Here is a 22,953-nt window from a genome sequence, read left to right on the forward strand (position 1 = left end):
CGCTCCCTCTGCTTCAGCTTGAGCCGCCGCCGCGGCTCCCTCCTCAGCCGCGCCGGGCGTTTGAACGGACCGGAAGTGGATTCGGCCGACTTCCGGCGGTTGGGCTGTGAAGCGAAAGGCGTGTCGGGAATGGCGACCAAGAGGTTGGCGCGGTACGCGAGGGAGTTCCGGGCGGGGGGCGCTCGTGGTCGCGCGTTGCCGTCCGCCGCAGACTGGGCAGGGGCAGCCGCGGCGTCAGCCTCCATGCTCTGGAGCCCCGGCCTCTCCCACCTGCGCTCTGTGGCCCGGGCCGAAAGGCCTCAGCCTGCAGCCTCAGGCCGCTCTGTGCGCGAGGTTGGAAGGACCGGGGTTCTTGACTGTGTGGCCTAGAGCCGGTGTCGGCCCACTCTAGGCCTCGGGAAACGATTGGACGTGACAGCGCCTTTTAGACCAGACCGTTCGGAGGTCTCAGGCAGCCCCCACTGCACCCATGAAGCTTTTCATCCCACTACGACCTAGGGATCCATTTAATTCATAATGTGAATCGTTGTGGCCTTCTCCCTGCTTCCTGGACACGCTGTGCACATTTCCGATCTCTAGAAGCAGTGTAGTAGTGAACAGCGTGGGTTCAGAGTTGGATGATCTTGGGTTCACTTACCAAATATGTGTTCTTTAGCAAATTACCGAATTTGTTTTCACATTCATTAAATATAGGTAGCAAAAGTGACCACCTGTACAGTTGTTGAGGGTTAAATGAGGTCACAATCTTAGTTCAGTGCCTCCTATGTAGTAAGCAATCAATAGATGTTAACTCTTATTCTCAGCACCCCATCACACCTCATAAACAAAAAACTAGAACAGGAGGCGTCTGCCTGGTTAAACTCGACCTACTCATCAAAGTAGTTTGTCTCACTGCCCTTAAGACCTCAGTAAGCTCATCCCTTTCTGTGGACTCAGCGTCTTAGAGGCCCCTTTATTATATATTACCTTACAGTAGTTTACCATGGATGTCTAGTTTCTTTACCTAGATATTTAAGCTCCTAGAAGACTGGACTTGCCCTGTCTCCTCTGAACTGTGCTGTACACATAGCAAGGCTTGAAGAATGCAAAGGCAAAAATAACTTAAGCTTTTCAATGCATCTTTACCTTGTCAATCAGTTCTTCTGTATTACTGTAAAATAAGGGGAGCAAAAAGACTTAATCTAAGTTTGCAATATGTACTTTGAGGCCCAAGCTGGTAAAATGGCTGCTAAAGTCAAAAGAGAGGGTGGCAGTTAGTACAAAAATCAAGGTCTTTTGCCCTCAAAGTCTAGTTCAGTTTCCTGTCAATCACAATACATTAATAATGAGGGTTATACCATTAGTTTGTTAGCCTATTCAAACGGGAGTGTGAATGAGTTTGTTGAACATATTGGGTTGTTTTACACTTTTAGGCAGCTTGGATTAATTAGGAGAAAGTCAATTGCACCAGCAAATGGAAATCTAGGAAGAAGCAAATCCAGTAAGTAGTGTGCTTAGTTTCTTTACATTTTGTAGCTTTGCGCTTTTAACACTGGTAAAGCATAACAATACCCTGATCTTTTGCAGAGCAGTTGTTTGACTACTTAATTGTCATTGATTTTGAGTCCACATGCTGGAATGATGGGAAACGCCACCAGAGCCAGGAAATAAGTAAGTTTGGACTGCCAATGGCCAAGACTAGCACTAGATGAGTAACTTTAAGGTTTATAGGTAGAAATCAGTCAACATTTAGTTTAAGTAAACAAAATGGTCTGTGAATTGGTAGTTTATTATAAAAACTGATTTGACACACACACAAAAGAGAAAAACCTGAATACCTACGTGTGTCATCATATAAAATAATTGTTTTAGGATTACATACAAAATCTCAATTGCACAGAAGCTAAAAAAACACCTTTGCAAAAACAAGTACATTTCGACTTCCTTATGGTCTTCATATTTAATTGTGGAAATATATGCAAGAGTTTTAAGTAGATATACTTAAAACTTTAATATTTTGAGTTATTCTTTTGGCATAACTTTAATGTAATCGTTACATCACACTGCTTTGGTCATTTTAATATGCTTTTACTGCAACAATGTTTAATAATGCTATGTGATGGTAATCTTTGTTTAATTTAGAGTGATTACAGCATTAATTTCACAATTCTATATTCAAGTGTCAATTGATTCTTTCATGTAGTTGAATTTCCAGCAGTCTTGCTGAACACATCAACTGGAGAGATTGAATCTGAGTTCCAAGCTTATGTTCAGCCTCAGGAACATCCAATTCTCTCTGAATTTTGCATGGAACTGACAGGCATAAAGCAGGTATGCCCTTCTTTTTTCATCACCTCACCTGCCCGCAGCCAAAAAACAAGCAGGTATGATGCAAATACTAAAATTTAGAAATCAGTTTCAAAAAGAAAGTAAAAGCTATATGCTAGTTGGAATCTGATATATTCAGTGTTAAGAGAAATAATGTTCCCTCCAGAAGTCCATTGGAATCTTTAAAAATAAGAAAGAATGGTGTTATAAAAATGAATATCAAATTTATTTTGTGGACATTAAATGACATCAAATTTCTGTCAGTGTGGATTTAATCATTATATTTCTGTGTGATTTCAGATTGCTCAACCTAATTTTTCTTACCTTGCAGCGTTCTGATCATTCTATTATCTCTTTGTCATGTGTTTTAACGTCTTTTCACTAGATAAACTCTTTGCCAGTTAGAATTTCTTCTTCTTTGTTATATCCCCCCACGGCGCCTAATTATGAGCTTGGTAATTATGGAATTCGATTATATATATATATTTTTTTTTTCACCCAAAGCCCCAGTAGATAGTTGTATGTCATAGTCGCACTTCCTTCTAGTTGCTGTACGTGGGGCGTGGCCTCAGCATGGCTGGAGAAGTGGTGCATCGGTGCGCGCCCGGGATCCGAACCCAGGCCACCAGCAGCGGAGTGCGCGCACTTAACCGCTAAGCCACGGGGCCAGCCCCTGGAATTCGATTATTGAATTCAGATTTTGTGACTCTATTTAGGCTCAAGTTGATGAAGGAGTCCCTTTGGAGATTTGCTTATCTCAGTTCTGTAAGTGGATTCAGAAGATTCAGCAACAGAAGAAAATTATTTTTGCTACTGGGGTTGCAGATCTTTCTACTTCTGAAGTAAAATTATGTGCATTTGTTACTTGGTCAGGTAAAAAATAAGTTATATCTATGAATTATAAATGAATAGTGTTACCATTATATAATTCTTTATCTCTAGTAAGAATTATACTTGTTAATCTACTAGGCCAGGAAAAGAAATCCAAGTGCCTAGCAGATGTTAAACAAGAATAGTAAATTTATTCATATTTTTAAAATTACCATTCTGAGATACCTTAAAATGTTAAGCCTTAACTTTAAGAATCTTTCTAGATTGTTTCTCTCTGTTCTTCTGAGTTTAGGTAAAGATGGTTTAGTGAAAACTCTTATCACACTATTTTCTACAGCCTTGAATAAAAAGAGTTCTCATTCAACTCACATCCCTTGCTTTTAGACTTTCACAGTTACTACTGTAGACATCAAGGAAAAAATGGACCATTTAAAGTAGATCTTTTGTATGCCAGTGATATAGCATTGTCATTAATAGTCATTGATGCTGTGCCATGGATAGCATAGCACTGATAGTCATATTTGGTTTCAGGTTGCTATAAGATGTTTGGTTTCTCAATTACATTAATATTTTCCTAGAATATGGAAAGCAAATAACCTTTTCCATATAGCCTTTGTAATTTGACACCTTACTCTTCTTTCTGAAATATTCAGTGTGTTTTATTGGGTTTTTAAGAAACTTTGAAACTCAGTTACCAACGTTAATAGAAAGTTATGTAAAGTGAATAATTTTTAGATATCAGCAGAGCAATTAAATCTTACTATTTTATTTTATGTTGTATATTATTATAGTATATATAGTATGTTATAGCATAATAATATGCTATTATATATTATATTATTTTAAATCTTACTATTCTATTTTATATCATCTTTTAGCATTTTATTTATAAATGGTGATAGCATAAGTAAAAACTGCTGACATCATTGACTTTGTTCTATTTTGATATACTTCATGCAGACTGGGATTTGGGGGTTTGCCTGGAATATGAGTGTAAAAGAAAACAGCTGTTAAAACCTATGTTCTTAAATTCTTGGATTGATCTCAGATTAACTTACAAGGTAAGGGTCAAAGATGGGGGCATGTTCACTTTCCTTCTCTTGAAAAATGCTTAAACTTTATCCCACACATGGGCATGGGTTTCTACAAATAAAATATTTTCTTTTGAAATGTTCACATAAATACATTTCTTAAAGTATGTAAAAACAACACAACAAAAATAAGCACATTCCAAGTCTAATAGAATGAAAAATTATGAAAAGTAAATAGTTAATACAAAGCCTTTCAAATAGTAATCCTTTTTTTAGACATGTCTTCTTTTATTTGATTAGATTTTCTATAGGAGAAAACCAAAAGGTCTAAGTGGTGCCCTGCAGGAAGTGGGAATAGAATTCTTGGGACGAGAACATTCTGGTTAGTATAAATTGAAAATCATTTTATTATGTAAGTCATTTTATTTTTATAGTCTTTCATATGAATCTACCTTTTTAGTGATGTCATTAATAAGGAATATCCTTCAGCCTAAAAAAACCTCTTGATCTATACAATTTGAATTGTTTCTAAGACTTTCAAATTGACTTTCATAAAGTATTGTAACGACTGCCATCTAGTGGCTCTCCAGTTGCTAAAAAGAATGAAAAGAATTAGCCAAATCAAATGAAGATTAAACAAATGCCCAAATAATACAGCAGACTGGTGAAAAAACTGAACAAGACTGTTAGATTACACACAAAATATGGTCCCTACAGAATGTTGCTCACATTTCTGTGAACTGTAAGAAATTTTCACTTTACACGTGGGAGATCTTGTCTTTCATTGGTAAGGCTGGCACAGCTTTCCATGAGACCAATTTATCATGATGAAAATTAGTAGATGATCATAAAACTAACAGTATGTTCCAATTTCTATTTAAGTGGTGGTATCTTTTTTTTGCTATATTTCTTATCACTGGTACTGCTAAATTCAGTGTTCGATATCTGTTTCCTCAGGGTTGGATGATTCTCGGAATACTGCCCTTCTTGCTTGGAAAATGATCAGGGATGGTTGCTTAATGAAAATTACAAGATCTTTGAACAAGGTTAGTGGTGTCTTGCCTCTTTATTCTGTCATCTCAAACTCCAGAAGTAATCATAGGTTTATTGAAATGTAGATGTTATGTGTGCAATCATTTATAAATCAATCAATGAAGACATTTTTCTTTTTTGTCGTGTCATATAATGTGTATTAAAGAATTATGAATGCACCATGTCTAAAGCTGTTGGATTTGTCTGTGGAATCATAGGTTCCCACTAAGAAGAATCCCAACATTTTGGTCAGAAATTTGAATATAAATCAAGTTGAAGAAACATCGTCCTGCAACAATAGCATTCAGGGTCCCAGCATATTTGATAGTGAACGTAAAAATACAATAAATTCTCATGAAAAAGTTAAAATGACGTCAATTGGTGTGACTTCTCATATAAAGGTACAGCAAGATCAGTTACAACTAAAGAGTGGTATAAAAGTGGGTCTTCACACTGTCAGTAGCTGTTTATCTCTTTCTAATGCTAAGTCCTCCACTTCTCTGGGGCAGTTGCAGTCTCTCAGCTTGAATACACCTATGCAGAAGCAACTAACAAATGAACATCTTGCATTTAATACCAAATCTAAGTCTTCAACAATTGGTTCAGAACTGGTACTTGTTTCAACTACCATTTCATCTGTTAATCGTGTTTCTGATACGGAAATGAGTTCTGCTCTTGACGGTTTACCTATGTTGGCCGAGTGGGAGGATGTAGCATTACTGCCAGCATCTCAACCTGAGCAAAATATAGATTTTATACCTGCCATTAGCGACTCAAACTTAGATACTTCATTTAATTCTGGAGAAAGATTAATGGTTTTAAACGAATCTGAAATGCTAAGTCATGAAAACTTGGAAGGCACAGAAGAAACTCCTCAAAAAGCTGAGACATCTAAGTCTATCGTTTATAAGAGTCCACATACTACTATTTATAATGTAAAAGAAGCCAAAGATCCAGGTTCCGATGTTTCTGACTTTAAATTACCTGAATCCAAATCAAGTAGCTTCAACAGTGTAAAAGCCAATATGTCTCAACCTTCAGTTTTAGGGAAACATCCTCTTCTTTCACGTGGTACTAAAAGGAGTCCATCCATTCCTCCAGCTTTCCCACCAGCAAAAAAACAGACCTTCACTATTCATGAAGAAAAGCCTACATCATCTGCTGACTCCCCAGGGAGAAGTTCTTCCCAGAAGGTTCTCCACTCTAACTTAACTTCTACAGTTAACCTACAAAAGCCTTGGAAGAGTGGGAGAATGACACCTCCTCTGTGCAAATGTGGCCGAAGATCTAAGAGACTTGTTGTTTCTAATAATGGACCAAACCATGGAAAAGTCTTCTACTGTTGCCCTATTGGGAAATACCAAGAAAACAGAAAGTGCTGTGGTTATTTCAAATGGGAACAAACACTTCAAAAGGAAAGAGCTAATAGCATAGTTCTGTCTCATTCCCCAGGGGGACTAACTTGTAGTTCTCCAGAAACAAGCCCTGATTGTGACAGAAATGTAAATTTTTCTACTGAAAACTCATTGAGACTCAGACCTTCAATGAGGAATTGATAAACTTTCTTTACATCTAAACTATATTTTTACTTTAATGTGACTTTTAGTGCAGTAAAGAGAAAAAAGTATATAGGGCTACAAGTTATGAGGATTTAGCATAGTCTGTAGACGACACTGACTGAGGCTATTAAAAACACACACACACACACACACACACTCACTGAAAACAGAAAAAACAAATTTCACAGGCTTCCAATTTCATTCACCGGTTATCTAACATTTGTCTTCTATTCATGTATGATTCCTGAGTGTTCCTTGAATTCCCAAACATTATGAGTATTCTGATAATGTCTTATACTATTTTATTTATATTTCATATATTACCATTTGCCAAATGTATCATACTTTTTTGAAGAACCACAAATGAAATATTCTGTAAACTATATTTATTAGAATAAATATAGTATAATAAGCAACAATAGTGTATGATATCCTTCATTTGCTGTTAGACCTTGAAACAAATTTTAAACTATTTTTAAGTTATTTGAATAAAATCCCTAGCCTATTTTCAAGTAGATACTCGTACATTGAGAATTATGATAATCTTCTGATATGTTTTATTTTTCTAAAAACTTTAATGAGTTGTTTAGTTTTATTTCAGTGCTTGAAGATTGGTTCTGATTTGTGTATCAATGTATCAGGAGAATTATTCAACTAAGATTTGAAAACCAACAGATTTGGTTCAGAAATTGCTTCTCTACTGTACATTTAAAAATTCCTCAGCAGTTGATATTCTTTTTATGTTAGCAAATTATAAGAACATTGACACTAAAGCAGAGGAATTGACTAAATATTTTATTTCAAAATTCAGCCTCTGATGTTAGAACCACAAGATATTTTAAATCAATAGTTTAAAAGTGTACTATCACATTTTTTATCACTTTTGCATAATCTTGTGGCTTCTACAGAGTTTGTTTTATAGATACCATGATAATTAATGGAATGGATTTAAATTGTTTCCCATTCTTTCTTCCTCAGTTCATTTCTTTTTATCTTCCCACTGCTAGTCTTTGGCAGCTCTTGAATAAATTCTACCTGTTGGAATCAAGGAGGAAAATTAGCCCAGAAGGTTTCATCTTTAGGTAAAGTCAATTATATAGCAGTTCTATTATGAACTCTAGATGAAAGATTAGGACACCCATTGGAGTGGGTTTTTAGTAACAACCAAAAAGGGAGAAGGGTATTGTTGAGGAGATTTTTCTTGATATTTAGTATTTACAACAAGTCTGGTGAGCCGAGTACCCAACAAATTAGGTTAAGAGTTTCATTTTAATCTCAAAGATTCTGATTCTTATCCATGCCCTTAGTTCAGTTTGGAACATTTGGTGTAGCATGTTTGAGAAGAGTGTTCATTAAAATGGAAAAAATAACCAGCTGGAATTTTTCAGAACACTAAGCAAATATTCATCAGAATTAGAATACCTACCTTTCGGGGATATTTGTAAGGTGCTGTAGTTTTTTTTACATGCTCCTGAATCTCCTTTTTCAGTTGTTCTTGATCACGTGACTTGTAGTCGGGATTCAGAACAATAAAAGCCTTTACTACCTAAAATAAATATTTGAAACACCAGAAAGATGAATTGTGTATTTTTATGTTTTAGCGTGTCTTGTTTGCTTTCTCTAACTGGGAATCTAAGTGCCTGGTAGGTGGGCCAGAAGGTTTAATAGGGTTTGATCCCGGCTCTGTGCTCTTGAGCCAGCCAGTTAACTCACATACCTCCTGTTCTGTGTCTAATACAAGAGAGCTTCTGACCACTGCTTCGTTTATGATCTACACTTGAACCTTCTCATCTAACTACATCTTGAGCTCTACTTTCTGACCTATTTCTGAATATCTCTGTTCTTGACTTCTTGCCTCATCTTTTATCTCCTTCAAAAAAGTGTCCTTTTGGAAACTTGGCAGTACACTAAGCACAGTCTCTTGTGTAACAACCCAGGCTGATCCAGCCTAGCTTGTAGGTCCTACCGTGAGTGTGGCCCTTATAAACAGTATTTATACTGGGTTTGCCATATCCTTGTTGATGAGAACCGTTCATTGAGGCTGTGTGCTCTATTCCAGAGACACTTCTGTTGATGCAAGGCTGTGAAGATTCCAACAGCCACTTTCCTATTGCTCTGACCCACTTACCTGGCCCTGAGGAACAAGAGCAGAGGTGGTGGCGGTTCTTGCTCTCTAACTGGCAGAAGACAGCCATCACGTTATTATCACTTTATGCTCACAAACCCTGTCCCCAAAGTTCACCCTTCCTTGAAATGTTTTGGAAAATCCTGCCTAGAGTTTCTGGTCCTTTAGTGGAGAAGACAGAAGGACATCCCTCATGTGTACCCCCCTTCAGGAGAATATTGGGATTATGAATGTTCTCTCCTGGGGCACTGCCAACACTGCCATTCACTGCCTTTTCTAGAGGCAGGACTCCAGGTGAGTCAACTAGTATGCACCACCAAATCCAGATTACGAACCCAGGGTTTGCCATGGAATGATGCTTCCTTGTGGGCACAGTTCCAGGACAGTTTCCTGCAACTTTTATGATGGAATATCCTGCGCTTAAGAGGCTGAGATCTTATTGAATTCATGGATTCATGTATCCAGCATGAAGATAAGCTGCCAGCATAACCTATGCATCTCGGTCTGGGAGTAAATATTTGATTGAAAATGAATTGTTTGGAGGAAGATTGGCACGGATGTTAGCCCGGGGCCAGTCTTCCTCAGCAAAAAGAGGAGGATTGGCATGGATGTTAGCTCAGGGCTGATCTTCCTCACAAAAAAAAAAAAAAAAGAAAATGAATTGTTTGAAACAATAAATCACTCAGGACAACCAGTTAGTGAGGAATGAATACTTGCAGTTATAAATTTTTCATGTATTAATCATTGTTTACCAGGAGCAATTATTCATTTTTGTCTTTACCAAAACCCCTTGAACATTTCTAATTTACATGTGCTATGGGACAGTTGCACAACCTTGTGTATGTGTGTGTGTATGCATGTATATAATTTTATCCTATCCATTTTTTGACATTTCATAAAATTTATTTGTATTTTTGCCTGCTCTGCTGCTTTATCAACATTTCTATGAATCTTGAAAAAATTTATCCTGGGGCCAGCCCGATGGCACAGCGGTTAAGTTTGGTGCACTCTGCTTCAGTGGCCTGGGTTTGTGGATTCAGATCCCAGGCATGGACCTACACCACTCGTCAGCCATGCTGCAGCGGTGACCCACATACAAATTAAAGGAAGATTGGCACAGATGTTAGCTCAGGGCTAATCTTCTGCAAGCAAAAAAAGAGGAAGATTGGCAACAGATGTTAGCTCAGGGCAAATCTTTCTCAGCAAAAAAAAAAAAATTTATCCTTGCTATAAGTGAATCATTCAGAGGCAAATTATTTTTAGAGCTAAGGGTTGAAGTTACTGGTTTGCATATTGATGATTTCTACACCTTGGATAAAGTCTACTTTATCGTTATAAAAGTCTTTATAAACCATTACAGAAAATGATAAATTAACAAGGAACAACCTAATGTGGTTAAGAGCGTGAACTCTGAAGTCAGACAACCTGGGTTCGAGTCATACTTTCTTGTGTAATCCTAAGTATGTTAGGACACTTCTCTGTGCCTCAGTTTCCTTCTCTGTAAAAAGAAGTTGTGAGGATGAAATAAGTTAACATAGGTACAGGGCTATGCCTATAGCCTATAGGTATAGGGCCAACACCTGGAACATACTAAGTCATCAAAAACATTAGATATTATTGTAGTAGTAGAAGCACAAGATTTTTTTAATCTAAAATCCATAAGTGGGCTTCAAAGTTTCTCTGAAATTCTATGCAAAATTTTGCATTTTTATGAGAAGAGTCTATTGTTGTGCTATTCAGGACGGTAGCCACGTGTGGCTATTTAAATTTAAATTAATTAAAATGAAATTGCCTCAGCTGCACTAGCCACATCTCACGTGCTTGATAGCCACTGTGCCTACTGTATTGGACGGTGCAAATACACAACATTTCCATCATTGCATAAGTCCAGTAGTGCCCTATGACCTTCAAATTTCAAAGAACTGTGTGATCCAAAAAATTTAGGAACCCAGTGACCTAGACAAATATTTCTCAGCTCTTTATTTCACATTCCAGTGTTAAAATAGTATTTAAAATCTAAATGTTCTTATCGGAAGTAACAACCACAACAAAAGTCATCCATTCTCTTAGCCTTATTGGAAATTTCGTCTTTTAAAGAAGCTTGTAGAAAGCACACATTTAAAAAATTGTGAAAATATAGCTAAATAGATAAATTTAGTCATTGGCTGAAAATAAGTTTTTAAAAGAAAGTAGCCACGTGAAATTCCTAAAAAATATTAAAATGTGAAAATCAACTGAGAGTACACAAAAACTATCAATACAGGAATTAATTTAGGGAAATACTCATTTTAAACCCATTAGCTTTTGGACAGTTTACTTGAGAAAAAATTAAATATTCATGAAAAATCTCAAAGTAGTTATGATTAACTAATAGCATTAGGAATTTTTAAAGCTAAAACATTGCAAGACAGGCAACAGTGTACAAATGCACGCAATAAGTTGCAAAACAATGGTAGGTAGATAAAAATGATTAATGTTTTGGATATTGTCCTCAAGTCTTCATTTTAGTTTTTTTTTTTTTTTTTTTTGAGGAAGATTAGCCCTGAGCTAACATCTGTTGCCAATGCTCCTCTTTTTGCTGAGGTAGATTGGCCCTGGGCTAACATCTGTGTCCATCTTCCTCTACTTTATATGTGGGATGCTGCCACAGCATGGCTTGATGAGCAGTGCATGGGGCCCTGCCCGGGATCCAAACCAGTGAAACCTGGGCTGCCAAAGTGGAGCGTGTGAACTTAACCACTACGCCACCAGGCTGGCCCCTCATTTTATCTGTTTTTGATCAATTCCCCTCGAACTTGCTGCTCAATCATAGGCCTGGCAGGACCTAGCCTGAAGAAAGACCCAACCCAGCTGGGATAGGCCTGCTTCCAGAAAGAAAGGAGCTGCCTGTGGCGTGGAGCACTTGGCCACTTTGTGGATACCTCACTGGGGACACCCACCCACATCTGCCAGGAAATGTTGCAGCTCACTAATGTTCAGAAACTGAACTGGTCAAACTTTTCCCCTCTCTTGGCTAATCCAAGCCCCACACCAAGCCCCCAGAGCTGTTGGGGGACCATAACCCATTGTGTATTATACTCTGGGTACCAGGTGACTGCCAAGCCAACCCTGGTCGTAAAAGCTCAGCCAGCAAGTAAGCACCTGTCCAGGTGGATGAATCTAAGGATGCCTGACGCTAGGGGAGAGGTGCAGGAGGAGCTGAGACTCATGAAGCCCTACCAGTGGAGTTCAGAGCGAAGGGACAAACTTCAGTAATCACTGAATCTGTTCCCTGCTCTCGTCTACCTGGAATATTGGAGGCCCTGCCTGGCAAAGGGGGCCTAAAGAGTGGCATGGAAACTTTAAACCCAAACTACCATGTGCGCAGGCCATAGGAGGAGCTTTCAGGACTCTTGTCTTATTCATGGCTTATTTTATTTCCTTAATCCTCTACTTATCTACCCACCCAGCCTGCTTCTGGTTGCCTCAGTTCCTGTCTCTGCCCGGGCTCACACCCCTGTTTTCTGATGCCAGCCTATCCTCCTCAGCTACACCAGGACCATGTTGGTTTCCAGACTTTCTGGGTAAGAACTTGATCCTATCTAGCTAATCTCTGGCACCCTCTCCTGGTGTGAGCCTGGGTTGTTGGCATTCACACCATCTTTGCCCCAGCCCTCCATGGAAGGGATTCAAATTCTTTATAGTATATATCTTTCAGTCTTATTCCATAGCAGTTCTTTCTGACTAGCATATTTCTATTTGACTTACATATTTAGTAATGACTCTCTCTCTAACTTGCATAGTTAGTGAATGAATCATTTGGGTAATTCTGTTTCAGTGAACTACTGTGTAAAAGTATGTGTTAGACTGCCAACAAGTTATAAAGTGCAGGTGAATCCATTCTTTTTACCTCTCCTCTGATGGGGTCTGGGCTGCTGACAACGGCTGACTCTGCTACCGCAGGATGCTCAATCAGGGCATTTTCTACTTCAAATGGTCCAATTCGGTAGCTGGGAAATAAAACATATAGCAGGAATTTATAAACGGGAGCAGCAGGTTCACTCCAGGACACGGATGATCAGTTAACACAGACATATGCACAGATGAAAAAGAAAATTACCCAGAGGATAATATGATATCATCCGATCTTGCCACAAACCAAAAATACCCATCTTCATCCGTATAGCCCCTGTCCCCAGTGATATAGAAATTGCCTCGTAGAGTTGAAGCTGTTTTTGTAGGATTATCCTGCGAAATAAATAGCATTTTGTTAATATTATTATGAATGTGACTCTTCTGGTGGATTTTTAAATGTTTAAGGAAAAAGAAAATTTTGTTCCTTTGAGAAGCCTTAGACTGAAGAGGAGCCAGTGTGTGAAATGAGGATGAAATTCCAGGACTGAGCCGGCCCAATATAAGAAAGGTAAACTACAGTTACAAAGACTAGGCATGCTTCCATCCTGAGGATTTTCTTAGATGGATCACAAAATAAATATTGCAGGAGCTCCCAGCTCAGAGGAGTAGGCTAAATAAGTCTTTTGCTAATTGGTTAACATCTAACACTGGTAGGAAAAGAGAGAAGTCAATACTCAGAGTTAAAAGAAAGCACCAACACCATTACATTCAAAGAACAGACAATATTTTTGTTTTTGTATTTTGTTTTGTTTTACACAAAAACAGAGAATTGGTCCTGTCACTTTGGCAGGGAGAAAAACGAAGCATTGTTACATTATGTAAAATTCACTGGCAACTAAAACCTTGACTATTGATTATATTGATGTAAACTTTACTCTGATTTATATGCTATGATTAGAGATGAAAATATGCTTGCAAACAATAAGGAGCTTGGAAGGCCTCTAGTGAAAGAAATTTACTTCATCTCACTGCCCCATTCTCTCTCCCTCTCACTCCTCCCAAGAAGGGAGACTGCTAATCAGATTTCAGGAAAATGATTGGGTCCTGTTTTATAGTGGAGAGGATCAATGGATATTAAGAGGGCTGTCTTCTTTCTAGGGCTCTTTTCCTCTTGCCTTCATGGGCCTGGAGCTGTGATCTAGCCTCGGGGACCAGCGTGCCCTTCTCTAGTAAGAATTTGGGGGTTTCTTCAGTTCCCTGTCTGAGGGATTACTAGGCAGGATGATGAATCTCTCAGAAAAGGCCAAGTACCCAGGTGTGTTTTGTGGCAAGTAGGGATAGTTACCAAGCACTTTTGAGAGAGAAATAGAAGATAAGAGGCTATTTGATAAGTCTCTTACTACATAATGAGTAAATAGGCCACATGGTCGGGTAGGTAGAACTTGAATGCCAATATCTCCTTCTTGTCCAGGAGGTAGAACATTGCCATTTACATCTAAAATCTAGGATAAAACAGAACAATTTATTTAAGAGAATTTTTATGTAATGCCACATCTTAAATCTTTACTTTGCATGTTTTATTTTGTTCTGTTGCCCTTTAGGAATGCAGACTTCAAAAAAATTTTTAGTATACTTTAAATTCCTAAGAGAAATGTATTTATTTAAATTCTTATTGTAAAATATAAAATGCAGGTTAGCAAAATGTGAAAGAAAATAAAAATTTTCTTTAATTCTACCATTTAGCAATAATCACATTTTGGTGACATCTTTTGAGACAATATAGACATAGGAAAAAAGGGGATCACTTTATAACATACTGTTTTACAACCTGCTTTTATCATTTAGCAATATATCTTGATTGTCTTTTCCTTTCAAATCAATATTTCATTAGTGGTTTTCAAACTTTTACTGTGGAACAAACAAAACCTCACTTGGGAAGCCAAACAGAAGTCAGCAGGAAAAGGGGAATGTTCTCTGGCTGAGACAGTGGTGGGTAAGCCAAAGCCTTGCTCTCTCACCCTCTCCCAATCCTCATGATTACCTGAAGTGCCTGATAGTAGCTAGCATTTATTAGACACTTACTGCATTCCAAGTAATAAATGCTACAGCTCTAAGTACTTCACACCTTCTTTATTCCTTACAACAGTGCTATCTGGTTAGAACTATTATTAGGCTCATTTTCCATATGAGGAAACTGAGGTGCAGAGAGTTTAAGTGAGACAGTACATGATTGAGCAGGAATTCAAATCTCAGCAATCACACTCCAGATCCTACACTTTTCATCATTACACTTCTCTCTGGAATCTCTCTAGGAGTTCAATTTTTAAAAATCCAAATTAGGATTTCTCAGGTTGATTGCTTATCTTACGTACCAGATTTTACTCTAAATAACTTTTAACTCTTTCTAAATATGAACACTCTACTCTGCTTTTATATACATCCACCAAGAACCTTCAAACCTGAGATGTGGCTTGTGTGGAAAATAGAGTATAATACTTATTGGGCACTTTCCAGAAGGAAAAGGGCTTATGTCCTCAATGAGAAACTTGAAAAGCAAAGGAGTTCTAAATGTAAAGCCTTAATTTTAAATTCTTGCAAATAAAAAATATAAATTCCTGCCCAGTCATCTAAAGAGATATTTGGCTCCAGTATCGAGGAATTATTGAAGGAAAAGAGATATTTTAAGAGTCCCAAATACTTATCACAGACTATTCTTCAATAGATGGGAAAAGAAAAAATGTTCTATCTCTAGAGAGAATCACGTTCCTCATTGTTCAAGGGGTCCTAAAATGTTTAAACATGAAAATTATGAGCTTTGGGCTTTGAAGTTGCAAGAATCTGAAATCCAGCTGGTTGGAGCACATCCCCACATGCCAGAATGTCATTGCAGAGGCTGTTAGCTAAGTAACAAGAGGCTCAGTAATAAGAACACTTGAGGAAGAGTTAAAAATGAAGGTAGCTGCATTAGGGAAATGTAAATCAAAACTACAAGGAGATGCCACCTCACACCCATGAGGATGGCTACCATGAAAAAAATAGAAAATAAGTATTGGCGAGGATGTGAAGAAACTGGAACCCTTGTGCACTGTTGGTGGGAATGTAAAATGGTCTAGCAACTGTGGAAAACAGTTTGGCAGTTCCTCAGAAAATTAAAAATAGAATTACCATATGATCCAGCAATTCCACTTTTGGGTATATACCCCAAAGAATTAAAAGTATGGTCTCCAAGAGATATTTGTATACCCAAGTTCATCACAGCATTATTCACAATAGCTAAACTGTAGAAGAAACCCAACCATCCATCAACAGATGAATGGATAAGCAAAATGTGTTGTATCCATACAATGGAATATTATTCAGCCTTAAAAAGGTGAGAAATTCTGATACATGCAACAACATGGATGAACCTTGAGGACATTATGCTAAGTGTAATAAGCCAGTCACAAAAAGACAAATACTGTATGATTCCACTTATACGAGGTATTTAGAATAGTCAAAATCATAGAGACAGAAAGTAGAATGGTGGTTGCCAGGGCTGGGGGGATTGGGGAGTAGGGATTTATTATCTAATGGATATAGAGTTTCAGTTTTACAAGATGAAAAGAATTATGGAGATGGATAGTGGAGATGGTTGCACAACATTATGAATGTATTTAATACCACTGATTTGTGCAATTAAAAATGGTCAAGATTGTAAATTATATGTTACGTATATTTTACCAAAAAAAAAAAATTGGGAAAAAAAATGAAGGTAGTGATGCTGATTAGGGATGTATGGCAGAACACTGTTTTCCTCTCGGCCACACCCTTTTGCATTGAATTATAATTGCTCTAGAAAACTACTGGGCTCGAATTAGTGGGGAACTGGTGGTACATTGTGGTTGGGATCACTGTGAGTACAGCTGCACCTGTGAGAACATCACAGCAATGCATGTTGCTGTCATTAAGAGGGAAGAAAGGAACACAGCTGTGTGAAAAGTCAACTTGATTACTTGTAATGCAGACATGATAATGCTTAATTATCAATATTTCTGTCTCCAACCTAAGGCAGCCTATAAACCAATGAACTATTGTTAGGCCTGTTAACAGAATGTAACCAAGGCTTCCCTACCACCTCTTCTTAGAAAAGCTTTTCAAAGGCAGGGAGTGCGAGGGAGAGGTGAATAATAATAATGGCACTTATCTTTCGGACTTTTATTATGTACCAAGAACTTTGCTATGCTCTTTAGAGATGTTATCTCATTTAATCCTCACAAGAAACCTATAAAATCAGTTCTGTTGTTAGGATTACCAACATTCTCAGTTTGTCCGGGACTGAGGCAGGAGAGTGTCCCTGGGATGTATGACTTTCAGTGCTAAAACCAGGTAAGTCCCATGCAAACTGGGGCAAGTTGGTCACCCTAGTCCCCATTTTACAAATCAGGAAACCAAGGCTTTAACAGCTTACCCAAAGACACTCAGCTAGTGAAGAGCAGAGCCAGGCCTGAACCACTCGGCAATCCTATCTTTAGACAGGTTCCCATAGCAAAGTTAAAGTGAGGGAAAGAGCCCAGCATCTGGTTTATTCAATAAACAGTGACATCAGCAATCAATCTCATCTAAACTTTCTCAAACTTACCTGATCATAAGAATTTCCTGGTGTGCTTGTCTAAAACACAGGTTTCAGGTCCTTTCCTAAATCTATTGAATCAGACTCTCTAGGGAAGGGGCCTGCGAGTCAGTATTTTTAACAAGTGCCCATGTGATTCTTATGATCAGATAAGCTTGGGAAACATTGATCTAATCTACAGCTAACCCTCATTTAAGTTTGGTTCTGAGCTCTCCATTCTGTAAACTTATCCATTTTGTGTTTTCATTGCTATGGTTTTCTCTCACTGTTAGTGCAAGTTCCTTCGTTTATACCTAGCTTTGGCTGGGTCAACCTGAGAAAAATTCTAACTCTGTACAAAGTTTGCAGACGGGATAATAGGATGCCCCATAGGGATCAGGTGGTAGTAATGGCAGTGGTTATGGAGAGCCAGGAAATGGCCAGGTGAGGCTGGGGAAAGAGAGGGAGAATGCTGCAGCCACTGTACGCTTAGCCTCTTTTGGCCTACTTTGACCTCTTCAGGAGGTCTTGACCTCCCTCACCAGAAGGGGCAGGGTGGTGTTGTGGTTAAGAGTGGGGATACTGGAACCAGATTGTTTGGGAAGTTATAGCAGCTACTAGCTGTGTGACCTCAGATGAGGTCCTTACCTCTCTGTGCCTCATCTATGAAATTATTCTTATATTAATATGTCTCTCATAGGTTCCTTCTGGGAATTAAATGGATTAATATTTGTAAAATGCTTAGCACTGCTTGGCACAAGCAACTGCTTTGCAAAAACTTGGAGACCAATAAACTAATGTTTCTAACCCATTGCCATCTTTACATGAAGTCAAGATACCATGGAAGTAACATGAAACCATCACCAAAACTAAAAGCGTGGGGAGGGTAGAAGAGGGGTAGGTGGTAAACAGATTGGGTTGTTAAATATTCTCCTAGAAAGGGATGTGCAAACCTTAACATCAAAAGCAGGAGAAGGCTTTCCCATTGAGCCAGGCTTCATTTTCATTCCCTTAAAATTTCCACAGATTAGCACCTAGTTAAGAAGAAGAAAGACTAAAGTAGCCAATTACAAGTAAGACTAAAGTAGCATTACAAGTAAGTTAAAATTCATTCATTCATCCACCTGTATTCATTCAACAAACATTTACTGAGAACTTACTATGAACCAGGCTTAAAATAAAACTAATTCTCTGCTCTCATGGAGTAAAGATAGACACTAAACAAATATGTATGATAAAGTTATACCACTTAATAAATTTATAATTACTAAAATATCCATATTTATGAAAACATTTGTACTCATATTAGCATGATATGCTGTTTCTACTTAGTACATTTATCAATTTTTGTTTTTATTTTATTTTTGGTATTTTAATTTTTGACCAGGTATGACATTCTCATGGTTTATAAATTGAAGGATTATAAAAAGACACATTGTGAAAAATTTCTTTCAGCCTTTCCTTTATCTGCTCAATCTTATCCCTCTCTTTCCTTACATAATAACCACTCTTATTATTATTTCATTCATTCCCTCTAGAATATCTTCTTATTCTTATTTCTACGAGCTCTATAAATAACGCTTTCTAGAGTATGCCTGCCAAGGAGTTGTCCAGTGAACTCTTAATATTTCAAGTAACAAGGAACTTGGCATTTTCCATTTTTGAGGCTGCCCTAAGTTCTCTATTACAGAAGGAGAAATCTCTCTTTCTGTAGATCTAGTATGTTTTCATTTAAAATATATTTTAATGCCCTCAGCCCTGATCAGTTATATAGTGGTTTTCCTCAACGAATGGCTATTTAAACAACTATTATAGAGCTTTTTTGTAATCACCATCCCTCCATCCTTTTTTTAAATTGTTCTTCTAACCACTCCACTTCCTCCCTATCCCTCAAACAATCATAAGGTCATAATAAACACTTTGGTTTTATTCATCCAACTAAATCGAGTCCAGCCCTGTCTGTTCAGTGAGGTCCGTGTACCGTTTCAGTCTGTCCGTATCCTTCGTAAATATCCAGACCTGTCCTGTTTCTCCATTGTTCAATCACTTCAGGGTTGATTGGTTCTCCAGCACTCACACAGTGCTTTAAGTTTTTGAACTTACAGCTTCTCAGAAAACACATAAGTTAAATTTAGGAGGAAAAATGGAGAGAAATGGAAGTTAGGATGATTGCTAGTGAAATTTCAATATAAAGTGTGTTGTAGTTCCTTCCTTACTCCCCTCTCCAACACAAAATAAATGAATCATTCTAACATCATAAAATGACTCCCCAAATGCCAGTTTTTCTTTTTCTTTTCTGCCTTTAGATTTTTTTTTGGTGGGGGGGCATGACTTGTTGCAAATAAAGCCATGCAATCCTTAGCGAAGGTACCACGTAATAACATTTTAAATCAGTGATTAAGAGTTTACCAATTGTCTGGATAAACTGTGGAATAGTCATGCAATGGAATACTGTACAGCTGTGAAAAATAGAATGAGGAAGCTCCTGGACCGTGCTGTCCAATAGAACTTTCTGCGACTACAGAAGTGTTCTATAATCTGCACTATCCACTACAATATCTTATAGTCCTGTGTGGCTATTGAGCACTTGAAACATGGCTACTGCCACTGAGGAACTGAATTTTAAATTTAATTAAAACTTAAATTGAAATAACTGCTTGTGGCTAGTGGTTATCATATGGGACAGCACAGTTCCAGGCTGTGTATTTAGGCAAAAAAAGGAAGATTCAGAACTGTGTGCATATTATGTTTCTATTTATGTTTATGAAAGAGTGGGGGAGAATATAAGCATATTGGCTTGTGTGTACATAGATTTCAGGGAGAGGGAGAACGGAGACTGAGGAAAGGTTTGGAGGAAGACTTTTCACTACATAGTCTTATATAGCTATTGAATTTTACATCATATGAAATTTCTTATTCAAAAATTTAAAAAAATCAATTTAAAAATATTTACCAATCTACCCTTTCAAATGGAATCAGTAATAGAATAAAAGACATTCATCCTTTTTCCTATTTGCTGGGATAGGTTCCAAATAGAAGAAATTTCTCTACTTTCTCAGCTCAGGTAACAGTCATCATCCAAAAGATTAAACACCTTTTTACCCAAAACCACTGGGCTCAGAGGTATACACAGGGCTGAACCTTCCCTTTCCTCTCCTTGCTTAGGGGATCCTGCCCTGGATGTAGTGGTTATCATTTACAGAATGTAGGCAAGAAGGAGAAAGAGGAGGAGAGATTGTTAAATCCCATACCTACTAGTTTGGAGCTATGTTTTAGGCAGAAAGACCTTTTACTTTATAGCTTCCTCTCCCCTCCCCCACTAGGTGCCTATTTACCAACCTTTCTTACCTGCTCATATCACTCTGTACAAGCATTCGGTATGCAGTTGGTGCTGAACAGAAGACCGTGATGGGAAACTTGGAGAGTGTCTGCAATTTAGAGATAAAGTCTTGGTCTTACAACAACTTTAATAAATGCCTAAATGTCTATGGTAGGCACAGCACCACTTAAACATTGTTTATTGTAACATAAATGCCCTCACCTTTCCTCTGTGTATCTTTTCATGATAATTGACCTTCTGGATGTGACATATCTTCAATCATGTTGTCTACTCTGATTTCTGCAAGTTACTTTATTCACCATTCCTGTCAGTAACACTGCTAATGCATTTCTAAATGTTGACCTCTTGTGCTCTGCCTTACCTGCAAGATGGAAGTTGGCTCAAAATGCGGCAGATAATGTGCAAATACACATGCTCCCTGGATCCATGGAGAAAAAACACTACTCCATGCAGACTTTGCCCAGCCTGTGTCTGAGGTATTCCACATCACATCTGAAGATGTCAAATCCAGCCAGAACCTGGGAAAACAAAGAATAGCCTTGAAATATGTAGGAAAACAAATTTAAAAGACCAATAAATGGATCATCACCTTGGCAGTTTTGATACTTCAAGCTGCTGTTCCGTGAAAGTACCTTCCATTTACAGATAATCCTAAGCCAAAACTGCTGTGGGTGTGTCCGGTCATTTTAGGAGGTCCGCTTGTTCCACTGGTGAAGTAAATGGCCATCATCTCATCGTGTTTTGTCTTCACACAGGTGTGGTTATCACTGGCATGTCTACGAAGGAAAACTACAGTGATTCTGCACGTTAAACACAGCATCATAGACTGTTACCACAGAAAAGGATTTGAGGAACCATCGACTCGGACCTCTTCATCTTATGGATCAGGACCCAGTGACTCAGGTTGAATTCCAAGGAAAAAGCCATCTCTCTCTCCATCTTTTTAGGTGCTTTCTGGAATCAAACTAAACTGTGCCATCAACAGCCCATTTATAACAGCTGATTTCATAGCATTTTACTGTATGATAAAGAAGGGTTGAAGCATTTTAAAAACTCAAGAATTTTATCATACTGCCAGCAGAATGAGGATTCTCTGATCTTGTAATCATGGATATGTGAAGAACTGCCCTTCCCCTTCACTGTGGATGCTTTAAAATGTGATTTTTTTTTTTTTAAATGGGTCTGTTAACCAAAGTCCTGGGTAATGGTATAAAGCAGGGGTCGGCAAACTACAGTCCAGGGGCCAAATCTGGCCTGCCTCCTGTTTTCATAAATAAAGTTTTATTGGAACACAGCCATGCCCACTTATTTGCATACTGTCTATGGCTGTTTTCATGCTACAACAGCAGCAGTGAGTAGTTGCGACAGAGACTGCAAAGCCTAAAATACTTGCTATGGACCCCTTTTATAGAAATGTTTCCTGACCCCTGAAAGGATGTTTTTTCTATTTCCCACAAGAGAGTCTACGTGGTTCTGAATACAGTGAACAGTAAGACTGAAGAGGATCTCAGCATCCATCAGGGAAGGAAGGGCCGCAGTGAAAGAGAGAGAACGTTTAGATCCAAAGGATAACTGGGCTGCTGTATCAGTCATACATTAGGGCAGCTGAGAGGGGGTCAACTCTGCACATCCAGTGTCTAAGAGGCACACAGAGTTTATCTGGAAGTACTGGGCTGAGAATGGATGAATCAGAAACATCCAGGCCATGAGAAATATAGAAAAGCTGTTTTCAAAGCCTAACAAAGCTAGACCAAGTGTTTAGTCTATGATGGCTCTCAATTATATTCCTTAAAAATAGTCAGTACCTAGGGGCCGGCCTGGTGGCACAAACGGTTAAGTGTGCGTGCTCTGCTGCAGCAGCCCGGGGTTCGCCAGTTCAGATCCAGGGTGTGCACTGAGGCACCGCTTGTCAAGCCATGCTGTTGCGGCGTCCCATATAAAGTGGAGGAAGATGGGCATGGATGTTAGCCCAGGGCCAGTCTTCCTCAGCAAAAAGAGGAGGATTGGCAGATGTTATCTCAGGGCTGATCTTCCTCACACACACACAAAAAATAGTCAGTACCCTATAGCTCTGTACCTATGACTTCTATCATAGGTATGGTTGCTTTGGAAACCTAAGGCAGGGTTATCATACTAACCTCTCACTACTGGAAGCAGTAAACATAGCAGGTAGGAGTGCGAGCTCAGAAGCCAGATTGCCTGGGTTTGGAACCCAGCCGTGCCAGAGCCTAGCATTTGACCTTATTCATCTGTATAATTATAGTACCTACCCACTGGGTTATTGTGAGATTTAAATGAGTTTATAT

The 22,953-nt window shown here is 38.4% G+C and overlaps 2 protein-coding genes across 7 annotated transcripts in view; one reads left to right on the top strand and one right to left on the bottom strand.

Moving 5' to 3' along the window:
* Positions 1 to 43: 43 nt before the first annotated feature.
* On the top strand, positions 44 to 7,457 carry ERI2 (ERI1 exoribonuclease family member 2). Of its 2 annotated transcripts, XM_004442948.3 has the most exons (9): positions 44 to 152; positions 1,413 to 1,480; positions 1,567 to 1,650; positions 2,183 to 2,310; positions 3,024 to 3,180; positions 4,099 to 4,199; positions 4,470 to 4,551; positions 5,127 to 5,215; positions 5,420 to 7,457. In XM_004442948.3, exons 1-9 carry the CDS (start codon positions 130 to 132, stop codon positions 6,755 to 6,757), a joined length of 2,070 nt encoding a protein of 689 aa, XP_004443005.2. In that variant the 5' UTR covers positions 44 to 129; the 3' UTR covers positions 6,758 to 7,457. The 2 variants fall into 2 exon arrangements, with proteins under 2 accessions (XP_004443005.2, XP_087273226.1); XM_087417100.1 differs by lacking the exon at positions 44 to 152 and having other exon boundaries at positions 1,412 to 1,480; positions 1,572 to 1,650.
* Positions 7,458 to 7,540: 83 nt separating this feature from the next.
* ACSM3 (acyl-CoA synthetase medium chain family member 3) overlaps positions 7,541 to 22,953 on the bottom strand; it is a 31,179-nt gene continuing 15,766 nt past the window's right edge. For 4 of the 5 annotated variants that reach the window (XM_087417104.1, XM_087417102.1, XM_087417101.1 and 1 more), the window contains 10 exons: positions 21,280 to 21,423; positions 21,009 to 21,165; positions 20,656 to 20,735; positions 19,289 to 19,412; positions 18,261 to 18,341; positions 14,120 to 14,221; positions 12,985 to 13,112; positions 12,775 to 12,874; positions 8,183 to 8,306; positions 7,541 to 7,791 (listed from right to left, as the gene is read on the bottom strand). In XM_087417104.1, the coding sequence (XP_087273230.1) occupies positions 7,709 to 7,791; positions 8,183 to 8,306; positions 12,775 to 12,874; positions 12,985 to 13,112; positions 14,120 to 14,221; positions 18,261 to 18,341; positions 19,289 to 19,412; positions 20,656 to 20,735; positions 21,009 to 21,165; positions 21,280 to 21,423 (1,123 nt within the window). In that variant the 3' untranslated portion in view covers positions 7,541 to 7,708. The remainder of the gene's footprint in view (positions 7,792 to 8,182; positions 8,307 to 12,774; positions 12,875 to 12,984; positions 13,113 to 14,119; positions 14,222 to 18,260; positions 18,342 to 19,288; positions 19,413 to 20,655; positions 20,736 to 21,008; positions 21,166 to 21,279; positions 21,424 to 22,953) is intronic. The other variant, XM_087417105.1, reaches the window with a different exon arrangement.

This window comes from Ceratotherium simum, chromosome 26 (genome assembly GCF_057802395.1).
Source record: "Ceratotherium simum simum isolate JZ-2026a chromosome 26, ASM5780239v1, whole genome shotgun sequence".
Lineage (NCBI taxonomy): Eukaryota > Metazoa > Chordata > Mammalia > Perissodactyla > Rhinocerotidae > Ceratotherium > Ceratotherium simum.

What these genes read in the sequence shown, in the direction of transcription:
- ERI2 (XM_004442948.3), top strand. Translation starts at nt 130, where the DNA reads ATGGCGACCAAGAGGTTGGCGCG. An exon ending in CCACCAGAGCCAGGAAATAA is followed by an intron (nt 1,651 to 2,182) that starts GTAAGTTTGGAC and finishes TCTTTCATGTAG; the next exon opens with TTGAATTTCCAGCAGTCTTG. An exon ending in TTACAAGATCTTTGAACAAG is followed by an intron (nt 5,216 to 5,419) that starts GTTAGTGGTGTC and finishes GTGGAATCATAG; the next exon opens with GTTCCCACTAAGAAGAATCC.